Below are 14,271 nucleotides of genomic sequence, written 5' to 3'. Positions count from 1 at the left end.
GTGCAAAGGGTGTGAATGTGGCTTCCTCAGGACCCCCTCCTCTGGCCTGCTTGGCAGCAGGACCTCCCTGCCACTTTGCCCATGGATCTGCCAGGTGCATCCTATGGTCACTCAGACAGTGCAGCGCAGGACCCCAGCCCGCAGGGCCCCAGGCACCAGATGCCGGGCTTTTTCCCATGTGGCGAACAGTATGGACGGTGATGTCTAAGCTGGGCTGTGTGTTGAGAGGTTCGGAGGCGTGAGAGTGTCTGGAAGCAATAACTACAGGTCTCGGGGTCAGTGAGTATAATGGGGTCGGGTGATCTGTGAGCGAGGGCGTACAAGCTAGGACCTCCCGCCCTCAGCGGACCTCGCTGTTGGAGACCTTGCTGTCCTGCAGCTTCAGGCGCATGTTCTGCTGCACATTCTCCTGCTTCCGCCTGCGCCAGATGGGCAGCTGGGCCATCGCAACTCCCGGGACCAACAGTGCAGGCAAGAAGGACAGGAGCCCACAGATGGCCTGCACCCAGCCCGGGTAGGACTTCTCCTGCCGCGAAGGGAATTGCTTCTGCAGAGATACAAGGCCACAGGGTGAGTGTCCGAGGGAGGGGGCAGCGTCCCCCCCGACCCACCACCAGGGCAGAGCGAGGCTGACCCGCAGCCAAGTGAATGTGGTGGGTGGGCAGCTTCCCCCACTCTCTTCCTGAAATGAAGCAGCAGGTTGGTTCATTCCAGGTGGATGAATGGAAAAGACACGGGGCCAGAGGCTGCTCCCTGAGCAGTGAGGGCACAGGGGGATGAAGGCTTAGGACAGGACATGGGCTGAGCAATGAGGGCACAGGGGGATGAAGGCTTAGGACAGGACATGGGCCGAGCCTCCTGTTGGGGCTGGGCTCTGAGAGACAGGCCAAGAACCTAAGGGGCTGTGTTCTGAAAAGAGCCACCCTGTGCACCTGAGGGAACCCACCATCATGAGGTTGCCTTGGCCTAATCCACGGGGCATCATTAGGCCCTGGGACCCCCTCTGTCCCCTCTGTTGGGGAACGAGACAACACGCCGACTTCAGGTCCTTCCTTTGAGGTTCACAAGGCACTACTGTATGAACCTAATAGGATAATGTTCACAAAAATTCTTTGAGAAACATCTCCATGTCTCCTTCTGCCCATGGTGTCCTGGGCAGACCCCCTCTCCATAGGGGGATTTGGACGGAATTGCTTCCATGCTCCCCACAGGGGCACAGTGAGGTTCAGAGTGGCTAGACAGGGTGGCAGGTCAGCCGGGCCACATGGCTCAGCCCTCGGACAGGGCTTGGTGGCAGTTCAGTGACACGTGCTACATGCACCTTCTCTCATCTCAGACTAGGAGTGGGCAGTGTGAGGAGCTTGTCCCCACAGCACTTGGGACGTGCAGCTGGAGGCTACACCTCTGTGTGCGGGGCTATGGGGGGGACCTGTGATGTCACCAGAGTCTGGAAATTGCTCGTCCTCCTGCTACTGGCTGAGGCTGTCCGGGCTGCCTGAGTCACCGCTGATGCTCCAGGGCACTCTCAGGGCCCCCTGACCTCGGGTGACACAGCAAAGGCAGCCCACAGGGTCACTTAGGGTATACTTGTCCACCATGAATGTCATCTGGGCCTGGGAGCATCAGAGCCGGGCCAGGCCCGAGGCAGATCCCAGGGTCCCTGGGGCCCCATCCGAAGGACCTACGTATTGGGGGTTCCAGGCCTTGTAGCTCAGTGTTGTCCAGACCAGGAAGATAATATAAGCCACGAAGATGGTCAGCAGCAGCAGGGGGCTGATGACCTTCCAGGTCACACGCCAGTAGAGGCCAGGCCGCCTCCCGGTCATCCATTCAATGTCGTCACAGAACCTGCCAGAGACATTGGGCTTAGGTTCCTCCACCGGGCCCCATGTCTGCAAGCCCACATGCTCCGCTAGCAGCTTCATCCAGTGTCACCAAGATGTGGCCTGAGGGGCTGTCCCCCACTCCATGCCATCCTTTGCCCCCATGGCTTCCTGAGTAGCCACCCGACGGGCAGCCCTCTCAGATCCTGATGAGGACTCAACTCCCATCGCTAAGTGGAAATGTCCTGAGCAAGGTCAGTCCAGCCGAGGAAGGGGACTGGGCAGGGGATGCTTGAGGGGCTCCTGGCCTGTGCCAGTCAGCAAGGAGGAGGTCAGCCCGGCCCCAGCCTGGCCCCTGGGTGAGGTGCCTCTGGGCAGGAACTGTGAGTTCCACCCCTGGGAGGCTCAGCTGCTGGGTGAGAAGCAGCAAAGCTCCTGCCAGCCCAGCTGTGAGAAGGAAGCAGGTGCCTGACCTGGTGCCCTCAGTGCCCAGGGTGGAGAAGGGACCTGGACAGCATTGACCCCGAGTGTACAGCAACTGCATCTAGAAGCCAATGGAAGGGCAGGACCCCCTGAGGTCCTCCCTCTGCTTGCTCCCTCCAGCCCAGCTCCACTCCAGGTGTTTCCCAAGATCCCACAACTGGCTGAAGTCCAGGGCTCAGTGTTCATCCCACATTACCAGGTCAGGCCCCTGCCAGACAGCTGCCTCTCACTTGCTCCTCTCCAGGTGGGCAGTGTCTCACCTCGGGACAAGCACGCTGGCCCCTGTGCCCACAGAGCAGGGGGAAGGCCCTGGATTTGTGACTTCCAATATTCCTTGGAACCAAGGACAGAGAGTACAACCTCTAGGGCCACTCGGGCAAGGCTGTGGTCAGGGGTGGCAGGTCTGAGTGTGTGTGTGGCAGGTGCAAGTTACAGGTGCGAATGCAGGTGGGAGTCCAGGTGTGAGTGAACATGTAAGTGAAGGTGTGAGTGACAAGTATGCAGCAGGCCTGAGCCAGGTAGAGATGGGTAGGACAGGTGCGAAGCCTTCTCAGAGGCCTCTAGGAGGGCATCTGGGCCTCCTGTGCCCTAGCGTCTACCTATCCTTGTACTTGAGGAGTCTGCCCCACGTGGCTGGAAACTAGCCATTTTGTTTCTTGTCTCCCCACAGTCTGGGAGGCCGGCACAGCCACATGGGTGGGTCCTGTGGGGGCTTCTATGGATACCTGGGTGCCACTCTTGGGAGGGGCCTCAGATGATTCTGTCTCATCCCTGTAGCTGCCCTGGAGACTGGCAGCCACGATGCCCAGACATTGTATACGAGGGATGCTGGGGACAGAGGGGCAGGACCCCAGCCCCACCGATGCCAAAGGCAGTGGAACTCACCGTTCCATCCCATAAACATAGACGACGCCGATCACCTCGAAGAAGGCGAAGATGATCAGGTTCAGGGAAGCAGCGTATTTGTCGAAAACCTCGAGCCAGTAGTTCCCGGACTGCAGCGTGAAGCAAGTTGCCACGAGGAAGCAGAGCAGGCAGACTGTCCCTGCGGGCACGCACACTCATGCCTCGCAAGCCGCCCTGCTGCTGCCCGCCCAGCTCTCCCACCCTCCCCCTGTCTGCTTGTCCCCCCTGATTCATGAACTGTGCCCAGAGGGCAGGAGTTTTGTGGGACTGGCCTCAGAGGGCAGTGTGAGAAGGGATCCCTGCTCCAGCCCTGCTCCGCTCCCCATCATGGCCCTTGGGAGTCAGTATAGGGCCCCTGGGACCAGCCCTGAGAGGTGACAAGGCTGACACCGCCCTCCATGAGACTGACACGGCCCTCGAGCCCTCATGGAGGAGGGTGTCTGGACAGTGTGTAGGAGTGAAACCAGAAGCAGGTGAACAGCGAGGACACTCACCAGTCAGGATCTCCTTGGGAACCCATCGTGGCAGGACCCCCATATCCAGGAGTGGCGTGATGACACCCTCGATGTTCCCGAACATGGATGACAGTCCCAAGGTGAACAGCATCGCGAAGAAGAGCACGGCCCACGCGGGCGCTCCCGGCATGTGCAGGATGGCCTCCGTGAAGACAATGAAGGCCAGGCCTGTGCCTGAGGCACTCTGCAAGACACACACAGCCGCACTGGGACACACGTGCACGGGCTTTAAGCTTGACACATACACCGACACTCCTCATGCTCAGACACATGCACCAACATGTCCTGCGCTGTGAGACACATGCCCTGACACCCTCCTGGCCTCGGGTGAGGTGCCTTCAACAGCCTGCAGCCAGCATGTGCCCTGGGACCTGGGCCGCTGGGCTCAGGCACCATCAGACCACTGCTCCGAGGACCTGCCCATCTCAGCCTGCTGCACGGACCCCGAGAGTCAGCGGGCTCTGTGCGCCGCTGCCAACTCCTCCACAGCCAGTGACACCCTCCCCTGGTCAGCAGCAAGGCCAGGCCCTCAGTACCTTATCCAGAAAGTCTTGCAGACGGCAGGACTCCAGGTGCAGCCCAGCCAACCTCTCAGGCTGGGTGGCATTCAGGTGTGTGAGGACAGCAGCGTACTCGTCCCTGGAGATGCTCTGGTCTGGGAAATCAAACTCATTGGTGAGGCTGAGGATGTTCCTGCAGGGACAGAGGCGGAGTAAGCGCTCAGTGGGCCCGGCTCCCACAAGTGAACACGCCCAGAAAGGACCACGACCATTCCAGTGAGGGTCAGCCCCTCGGAGCTGCCAGGGTCTCCAGGACACCTGGTGGAGGGCGGGCCTGGAGGGTTCGCTCGCCGGTAGGTACGACTGGCCCTGGGCAGTGGCAGCTCCTTGCCTCCTGCATCTGTGGGTCCCCAGCCGACACTGGGCGCAGGGCTCCCCGAAGGCCCGGGGAGGGTGGGCCAAGCTCGGCTCCTCTAGCCTCACAGTCGGAAAAGCTGCGCGCCGCCTCCAGGGCTCCTGACCCAAAGGAGTATCGTAGGTGCTTCTGTATTTGCAAGTTTGCCTGCTTGTTGCAGTTATGTGTAACCTCAGAGTCAGCACCGTGGCCCTTCCGTTGTATCCGAGGACATGTTCAGAGCGGCAGGCCTGCACCGCCTTCCTGTCTCACCTCTACTGTGGACAGGGTCCTTCTTACAGCCCAGTTAGGGCCACGGCTTTCACATCTTTTGAGCCTTTTGATGGTGATTTTGCTGTTTAAATGTCCCTCAAGGACAGTACTGATGTGTCACTAAATGCAGTGAATAGGACACACCGCCTGGAAGCTCAACCGGCTGACCCCTAGCCCAGTTAATGGATCAACAGCTCGGGTTCACCAGGCGTCTCCGGGGAATTACACTGCCCCCCAGGGCACAGGCCCGCAGCACCTCTGGAACCTTCCGCCCCTCCTGGGAGCACTGTCTGTCCTCTTCCTCCCTCTGCAGGCTCGGCCCAGCACCTCAGAACAGTGTCACGTTAGCACCGTGGACATGGCGTGGACATGGCGGAGCACCTTCTGCGGCTCTCAGGGGCGTCCTTCCTGCCTCTCCAGCTCCTGGTGCTCTCGGCTTGCCGGGCCGTGGCCGTACCCCTGCAGCCTCTGCTTGTCATCACACGGCCTCTCCCTGTGTGTCTGTCTCATATAAGAACCCTCTCCTGGATTCAGGGCATACTATCCTGTATGATCTCATCTTGATCAACACTCTCTGCAAAGACCCTATTTTCAAATCAGGTCACGTTCTATGCTCTGGGTGAACATACCCTTTGGGGGACACTCCCCCTCCTGCCCTAAGGAACGAGGAGGTCACTGAGTGGGACCCTAAGGGCAGCAGGCCCCATCTGGTGGCCCCAGGACACTGTGCTCACCTGTCCAAGCAGCGCCCATAGTCATTGGCCGCCTTGAACCCCAAGACAGAGAAGACAGCAATGGAGGCGTAGAGGGAGGTCATGCTGTTGATCAGGGCGATGGTCACTGCGTCCTTCTCACAGTCGTTCCTGAGCAGATGGAGCGCCTGGCTGTGGTTAGGCCCTCGGGGAGGACACTCGGAGGGAGCGCTGCCTCAGCACCCCATCTGGATGCCCCCACGCTGCTCCTGAGCCCTCCTGTGTGTAACCCAGAAACTCTGCGCTATTCCTGATGCTCTCAGGACAGCCTTGGCCCCTCCCACCCACCCCTCCTCACCAGCCCCTCCTGCCTCCAGGCTGCTGAGGTGGGTGAACTAACAGCACACGAGCTACTGGGGTGAGAGTTGAGACAGTAACTTGTCAACACAGCCAGGTCCCAGCTGGCTTCCACCCCCTGCCCCTGCCCGCTCTGAGGGGTGGGAACACTGACACCACAGGAATTCGGTTTAGGGGTGTCACAGGGCCTCCACTGTGTAGTTTACGATGCCGTGGTTGTAACGGGAGTACCAGGTGGCTGTGGCTCCTTGCAGAGCGGAGGCCGAGTCTGCTTTAGTGACTACAGAGGCGACACACGTGGCATCTCTGCTCCGCGACCTCAGGAGCCAAACGTATGGTCTGTGTTGGTGTGCCCTCCCCGGTTATGGCCTTGTTTCTGAGTTTCGTTATCTGGGCTCTCTTCCAGCAGCAGCTCCGGAACGTGCGGGCGGCTGCCTGGATTCCCTGACCTCCGGCCCCGGGGATGACTCAGTAATTGCTGGAATGCCCAGAATCTGGTCTCATCTCCTGTTCACCTTCGCTTGCCCTCTGTCCCAGGCAGAAAGCCCCATAAAGATGTGCTTAGTGAGACAGGCCCGGCACCTCGGCACCTCGGTTGGAAGGGACCCACCCGAGCCCGGCCCTACCTGGGCGGGTTGTAACTCGCTAACGCGATGTGTCCTCCGAAGGCCAAGGACAGAGAGAAGAATATCTGGGTGGCTGCGTCCAGCCACACCCGGGGGCTCTGGAGGGTCTGCATCTGGAGGGAGACGGGAGGCCCCTGTGCCACAGGCCAACCTCACCTGCCCCACGCCTGCTGTCCCAGGGCTTGCCCAGGACTTCCTCTGGGCAGCGGTCATGAATGGTGTCACCTGCTCAGGCCCAGGGGCAGTTGAGGACCATGCAGGAGGGAGTGTGCTTGGAAGGGCCGCTTGCAAACTCGGCCTCCCGTCCTGTGACGTGTCAAAGAACCCACAGCTCCCGTCCACATGGGACACCTGGGTGCTGAGAACTTGGCTGCAGACCCTCTCAGGCTGGAAATGGGTCTGAGCGACTTGAACCTGGGTGTGCTGATCTGCTCCTCTCAGACCTGGTGGATTTGAGTGACTTGAAGTCTCCCACCTGCAGGGGGGTGGTGGGGTGGGGGAGCAAACACACTTCCACACAAATGTCCCCTTTCCTTCCTTTCCCTTCCTCTGGGGCGGGCACTGCCTGGGGAGCCTGGAGCGTGTGGTGCAGCCCCCAGAAGCTCCCAGGGGCTGCTGGGATCTGGAGAGCATGGAATGTCTAGAAGGGCTGTGGGCTCTGGTGGGCAGGCCCCTTGGTCCCATGGCTCCTTGCCTGGTGGGGCTGTGAAGCTAGACAAGGTTCTCAGAGGTGTGGGGTCCAGGGCACTAGGGATGGGACAGCAGGTGCCCAGCCAGCCTCTCCCCTGAGCCCAACATCCTGCAAGCACCAAAGTCCGCATGCCCCAAACCGTGTCCTCCTCCTGCTTCCTTCACCCTAACCCTGACCTCCTTCCCGAGGCCCACGCTCCCCCCCCCTCCTCCTCCTCCTCCTTACCCCACAAGGCCAGGGGGTGGGATAAGCTTGGCTGGGCTTGGCTGTGGCCCTACTTGTGTGCTCCCTGGTGCCTGGACTTCCATTTGAGACCCACTTACGTTGGGAGTGAACAGGTAGATTAACCCTTCTGTCGCGCCGGGCAGGGTGAGTCCTCTGATAAGGAAGATGGTCAGGACCAGGTAGGGGAACAAGGCTGTGAAGTAAATTACCTGAAAGAAAGACCAGATTGTGAGACTTTTTAATGGTATCTGTTCCGCATAAAAATCTTTAGAGAGGCTGGCCTGCTGGGGAAAAGCCTCAGCGGCCAGTGGCCCGTCATTCATCTGGGACCCAGTCAGGTCAGGGTGGAGGGCACTGGGGAGGTGGTGGGTAGGATCTGGTCAAGCCTGGAGGGGTCGGAGCTCACTGTGGTGGTCACAGTGGACTCACATAGGTGTTTGTGCCTGTGGGTCAGCTGAGGGAAGCACTGACTTCCTGTGTGGCGGCCTCCCTCTTGTTCACACTGCGGGCATTGAGTTCTCGCTTCACCTCTTCCCACTTGACTCCCTGGCTGGCCACTCTCAGGTCCTCGGGGTCCCACTCTTGCCCACACCCGCACCCACTCTCAGCCCGGTTTGGGCAGGAGTCTGCACACACGGTGTCGATGCAAAATAAATCTCTTTTCTCACTGCCCCCAGACTGACTTTGGCGGTCACCCTGGCACATCATTAGGGACTTTCATAACCGGGCCGCCTGGAGTAGCTGGCTGGCTTGTTGGGCCTCACGGCTGCTCCGCCACCCTCAGTAACTCCAGTCCTCTCAAGTGTGGAGACCCTCATGTGAGAGGAGCTGTGACGCCCACACGCCCACTGAGGAGCATCCAGGTCCACACATGGGTGGGTCTGTGCAAGATCCGCACAGCCACGACCCGGAGCCGGGGTCTGCAGGTGCCTGGACCTGCACGAAATGACTTAAAAAGATAGGTATGGCCCTGGCTGATATGGCTCAGTTGGTTGAAGCAACGTCCTGCACACCAAAGGGTCAGAAGTTCAAGTCCCAGTCAGGGCACATACCTAGGTTATGAGTTCAATCCCCACTCAGGGATTGTGTGTGAGGCAGCCAATGGATGTTTTTTTCTCTTATATTGATGTTTCTCTGTCTCTCCCTCTCTCTTCCTCTCTCTTTGGAATCATTTAAAAATATATCCTGAGGTGAGGATTAAAGGGGGGGGGGGGAGGATATACTCAAAAAAGAAAGAAAAAGAAACAAAGAACAGACCTAACAAGTTCAAAACAAACACAAGTGACAGACTTATATGAATCAGATCAATAATTGCATTAAATGTAAGCGGTTTGAACACCCTACACAAAAGGCAGGGATCATCAGATTAGATTGGGGAAAAGGCAAGACCACTGCATGCTGTCGAGGACAAGAAACGCACTTTAAACAGAGGTTCCAACAGTTTAAAAGAAGCAGAATGGAAAAACATAGGATGTCAACATGGTCAGAGAAGGCTGGGTGGCTATGTTAATATCTTAATCAACTTCAGAGCAAAGTCTATGACTAGGGTAAGACGGTCACTCTGTACGGATAAAGGCATTGATTATCCAAGGAGATATGACAGTCTTGATGCCCAAGCCTCTCCCAGCAGAGCCTCTAATCCAGCCGTGGGCAAACCACGGCCCGCGGGCCGAATCCGGCCCGTTTGAAATGAATAAAACTAAAAAAAAAAAGACCGTACCCTTTTATGTAATGATGTTTACTTTGAATTTATATTAGTTCACACAAACACTCTATCCATGCTTTTGTTCCGGCCCTCCGGTCCAGTTTAAGAACCCATTGTGGCCCTCGAGTCAAAAAGTTTGCCCACCCCTGCTCTAAACCCACTCTGACGGCAGTGGGGGGAGGAGGGCTCTGCAGCTGGAGGGAGTGAGGGAGAGGGTCTGCCCCGCAGGCTCTCACCTTTCCGGTGGATTCGATGCCTCTGATGACACACAGGTATAGGACTGCCCAGCAGGCTGCCAAGCAGACCAGCAGCCGCCACTGGATGGAGCCGCTGTAGTCGATGTCGGCCGTGATATTCAGTGTCTGCCGGTACCAGAAGTAGCTGACGGAGCTGCTGCCCTGGCACTCCTCCACGAACCCTGAAACCAGGAGGTCTGGTCACGGGGATGGCCTCAGGGCTCAGGTGGGATTTGGGCTTTGCAATCCTCCGCCCAAGAATGAGACTGTGCATAATGCACCCTGGACCGGTGCCCTTTGCTGCCCAGGGCACCCAGCATGGCCAATGGGGTGGACACAGGGAGCCTCCAGGCCTGACTTACCGTCAGGCATCAGGGTCAGCATGGTTCAGAATGAGTGAAACGCAAGCTCATACCAACCAGAGGTGGAAGGGGAGAGCGTGAGCAAACTGCTGAAAACAATGACCATTTCCCACATTGCCGAGATCTAGTCAGATCTAGCACCAGGCTGGGGTCTGGACCTAACAACCTATTTCAGCCAACGCCTCCATCCCCTGCTCACCCTCTCATCACTGGGCCCAGCGTGGCTCTGAGCCCACAGCGGAGCGTGTCTGTGGGCCCCTGGGCCCAGCAGTGAGCAGAGACACAGGAGAAGAGAACCGGAGCTCAGATGCGCTATTTCAGGGTGACCATGGGGGCTCCGCGCGAAGGCAGAGCATGAACTCCCCCGGTCCCGGGCACTACCTGTCTGGTTGAGGTTCAGCGGGCAGGTGCTCCAGGGCAGCGGGTGCTGGAAGGAGTTGAGGAGGTACCACAGCACCCAGGTCAGGACGGTGTTGTAGTAGAGACTGATCAGGAAGGATGCGGTGAAGCAGCCCAGCCCTGTGGGCACACGACGGACCATCACCGTCCTCCCTGTTACAGACTGTCTTGACTCACCTTCCGCCATTTCTGCTGCCCACGTCTGGCTGAATCTCCTGGCTGAGGACGCATCATTTTATGAAGCCCTGCTGGGCCCCTTCATCCATGCCCACGAGCTTCCGGGGCACGCGGGCTCAGCGTGGGCACAGGCCCACAGGGCTCAGGACACGGGACAGCCTGCCGCTGCTCTGTGGGGCCAGACTGTTGCCTCCTTCTCCTGCACCCTGAGCTCACTCCATGCAACACCCTCCACTCAAGTCCATCCTCAGGGGAACCCAATGGGGCCTCCTTGGAGTGTGACTGGGGGTGGCTCCCACAGGGACACTCCTGCCGGGGTCTCCCTGCACCTTTACACCAGGTCCCTCCTTTGCCTGCAGGTTCTGAATCACAAGCAAACCCACCACGCCCTGGAACGGCAGCCCTCACCCTGTCCCTCCCCTGCAGCTGTGGGCAGGGGTCCCAGAAAGGCAGCGTACCGACTCCGCCCAGGTAGGGAGAGATGGCCTTCCACACCCCGACACTGCCTCTGCGCAGGCGCTGGCCGATGGCGAGCTCGATGTGGAACAGCGGGATCCCCTCGAAGGCCAGGGCGATGAGGTAGGGGATGAGGAAGGCCCCTGCAAGGACGGTGTGGTCAGCAGGGCATGGCACCTGGGCAGGACGATCACCGCGGCCTCCCAGAGAGGGGACGGAGCGCACCTGGGGCCCGGTGTGGCTGTCTTAAATCACCTGGCTGCATCCAGCTTGTCAGTGCTTCGGGGGTGCTTTCATCAGCAAATGGGCTGTTCTGTTCCTATTGAGACCCCGTCACCCCTGGTGACCGGCTCCCTCGGGACGTGGAGCTGCCCCATTCACACAGAATTCTGGGGAAGGTCAGTGCCTCAGATTGTCTGCCCAGCTGTGCCCCGTGTTGGGGTGGGACCTGTCTCTCTGTCCCTCAGTACAGTGGAAGGAGCAGAACAGAAAGCTTGGTCCTGGTGGCTGAGCCATGTGAGAGGAGCCCTGGCTTCTCCCAGAGCCACAGACCCGGGCACCCAGCATGATCAGGACCTGCAGCCTCTGCCTGCAAGGCCTGCAGACCGGGCCGGCTCTCCCACCCCAGACCCTGTGGCCTCCCCGGGCTGTCGGGAGAATGGTACTGTGAGCTTTCCGAGGGGCCTGGGGGAGGCTTACTGTCGGGAGACACAAGGCTCAAGGTGCTGCCTTGCCCCAAACCCCCATAAAGGTTCTGACACCTCTGGGGGCGAGTGACCGGCAAGTTTCCTCCATCTCGTCTACTTTTCCGAAAATTTCTACATGCCATGAACCTTCTTATATTCAGAAAAAATAAGCAAACTTTACAGAAGTGTTGCCCTCATAACCAGGCAAGCCACATCAAGCAGTGCCTTTGTCTGCTCTGCTCTGCTCTGCGGAGTGGAGCCACGGAGCTCCCGCAGAGCCCAGGCCTTCCTGCCCGTTTCCCTCAGACTCAGCCCTGTCCTCTGGCTCCCGTGGCCACCAGGACAGCCACCCGCTTGCCCTGAAAGTGGGAAAGGATGGCTCCTGACCAGAAAGCGTGGGAGGAGAGCTCACCCACCCACCCAGACCTTCCTTCGACCCTCGCTTCCGAGGCAGGAAGGGCCGGAGGAATTGCCCAAAGAAATGCTTCCCCAGAGACCTCCTGGGGCCTGGTGATCACCTCGAGGGACCCTCTGGGAGCCCTCAAGTCGCTCAGGAGCAGAGGTGCCTGGAAGGCAAGTGGACCTGGCACGGAGGCAGGACAACCAGAGGGTGGGGCCCCAGAGAAGAATGAGCCCCGGCTGGGAAGTCCCTGCTCATCATGTCGGGGGACAAAATCTGGAGCTGATCCAGGACGGCTGCCCAGGGTGGTTCGTGCCTGTCTGTGCCCTCAAGTCCTCACGCACGTTCACGCTGCGCCAAGAGAGACAAGCTCACGGCTTTAGTCGTGTCCTTCTAGCAATAAAATGACTCTGCTGCCCTGGCTGGTAGCTCAGCTGATTACAGCATCGTCCGGATATGCCAATTTTTCAGGGCACATACAAGAATCAACCAATGAGTGCTTAAATAATGCAACAACAACCCCACCCGCTTCCTTTCTCTAAAAATCAATTTAAAAAAAAAGAGAGAGACTCTAACAGGCTGCATTTCCCCATAGACCCGCAGCCTCCTGTGGAGACCTGCTGTCTTAGGAATGCTCATAGCCCAACTTCTTTCAAAGAGAGCAAGGAGCTGACAGCGCAAAGACTCAGGAACCAAAGACCTGGCAAGTCTGACACAGGGGCAACCCCAAGGCAAGGCTGGGCAGGAGCAGCGTTGGGAGGGTTCGCCTGGGTCCCAAGAGCTCTGATGCCCTCAGACGGTCTCTCCCTGGGCCATGGCGTAGCGCTCTTTCTGGAAGGACCACTCCCACCCGGCAGGAACCAGTGATGACCCAGGCCGAGGTGCAACCGCTCCCCTTCTCCTGTTTGAGGATGCGGCCGGCACAGGCTCACCTCCCCCGTGGCTCTGGCACAGGTACGGGAACCTCCAGATGTTGCCCAGGCCCACGGCAAACCCCACACAGCTCAGGAGATACTGGAGCTTGTTGTCCCACTTGGGCCTCTCATCCTCGCTGCTGTCCCCCAGTGGGTCTGGTCCCGGGGCGCTCGCCATGCCTGGTCTCTGGAACCCTGGAGACTCAATGCTTGAGCCTCGGCTGGGCCTTGAAGCAAGGAGCAGTCTCCCCTTCAGGTGTATTTTTTTTGTTATTTAAAGGAAAGCCATAGATCCAGTTAATTGCTAACTCAGCCAGGCCCTGCTCTGGCACGCAGCCCCTCCTTGGCCCCCTCCCATCTCGTATGCCCGGTGCTGACAGCCCGCAGGTGCCACCACCAATGAACCATTTCCAACAAGGGCCCCTGTTCCCTGCGGGGACACTAAGGGGCCCCAAGACTGGGGCACACTTGGCTATCTTGATTGTGAGATAATCGTCTAAGAAATACTACAGAGAGCCATGCACCCAGTTCCCCCAGTGGCAACATCTTGCAACTATCTTGTCAACATCACAATGGGATGTTGATGTCCATATGTCAGCTCAGGACCTGTCCATCACCAGAGGGTCCCTCCTGTCTCTTTTTCTTTCTTTTTAAAAATATATTTTTATTGATTTCAAGGAGGAAGGGAGAGGGCGAAAGAGATAGAAACATCAATGATAAGAGAGAATCATTGATTGGCTGCCTCCCGCACACCACCCACTGGGGATAGAGCCCGCTACCCGGGCACGCGCCCCCAACTGGAATCAAACCTGGGACCCTTCAGTCCGCAGGCCGACGCTCCATCCACTGAGCAAACCAGCTAGGGCACCTCCTGTCTCTTCTTATGGACACACCAACCATCCTTCCACTTCTACCCTCTCCCTAACTCCTGACACCACTAATCTATAGTTGTTATTTCAACAATGTTATATAAATGGAATCACACAGTGGTGACCTTTGGGGTCAGGGCTGGGGGTGGGGTAGGATGGGCTTCCTCCTCTTAGCCCTGCAGCTTCCCCCCACACTCAGCACCCAGTGCCACCCTCATCATCCACTGCTGTCCTCAGGCAGCAGGTGGGCAGGGTGACACCCACTGCACACAGGGCCACCCCACCCACCACACCTGTGCTCCGTGAACACCAGGCCTTGGCTTCTTCAGAGGAAGCCCTGGAAACAGAACCCCAGCTCTGCACCATCCTTTCAGATGGCTCGGCTGCTCCCTCCGCTCATCCCTCTACATTTGAACAACAGTTAGGCTGAGAATATGAAATACAATGATTTATTTATACACTTTATGTTCATAAAACCTGCATGTCTAACAATTTGCAAAGCTAGCACATCTGTAAAATGAGGCACCCATCAGGGGACAGGAACTGGTGGGATTAGCCCACCCAGTCTCTCCTCTCCTGCAC

The 14,271-nt window shown here is 58.4% G+C and overlaps 1 protein-coding gene across 2 annotated transcripts; it reads right to left on the bottom strand.

Moving 5' to 3' along the window:
• Window positions 1-267: 267 nt before the first annotated feature.
• SLC6A18 (solute carrier family 6 (neutral amino acid transporter), member 18) lies at window positions 268-13,065 on the bottom strand. Of its 2 annotated transcripts, XM_006762457.2 has the most exons (12): window positions 12,839-13,065; window positions 10,823-10,963; window positions 10,170-10,307; window positions 9,427-9,608; window positions 7,584-7,694; window positions 6,570-6,682; window positions 5,629-5,757; window positions 4,264-4,420; window positions 3,707-3,911; window positions 3,192-3,351; window positions 1,686-1,848; window positions 268-547 (listed from the first exon to the last, which is right to left on the bottom strand). In XM_006762457.2, the coding sequence occupies exons 1-12, from the start codon at window positions 12,996-12,998 to the stop codon at window positions 341-343; spliced, it is 1,866 nt and encodes a 621-aa protein (XP_006762520.1). In that variant the 5' UTR covers window positions 12,999-13,065; the 3' UTR covers window positions 268-340. The 2 variants fall into 2 exon arrangements, with proteins under 2 accessions (XP_006762520.1, XP_006762521.1); XM_006762458.2 differs by lacking the exons at window positions 10,170-10,307; window positions 10,823-10,963 and having other exon boundaries at window positions 12,839-13,063.
• Between the last annotated feature and the right edge of the window lie 1,206 nt (window positions 13,066-14,271).

Source organism: Myotis davidii, unplaced genomic scaffold (genome assembly GCF_000327345.1).
Source record: "Myotis davidii unplaced genomic scaffold, ASM32734v1 scaffold135, whole genome shotgun sequence".
Classification (NCBI taxonomy): domain Eukaryota; kingdom Metazoa; phylum Chordata; class Mammalia; order Chiroptera; family Vespertilionidae; genus Myotis; species Myotis davidii.
The sequence above is the reverse complement of the archived record's forward strand: the minus strand, read 5'-3'. Positions and strand labels throughout refer to the sequence as shown.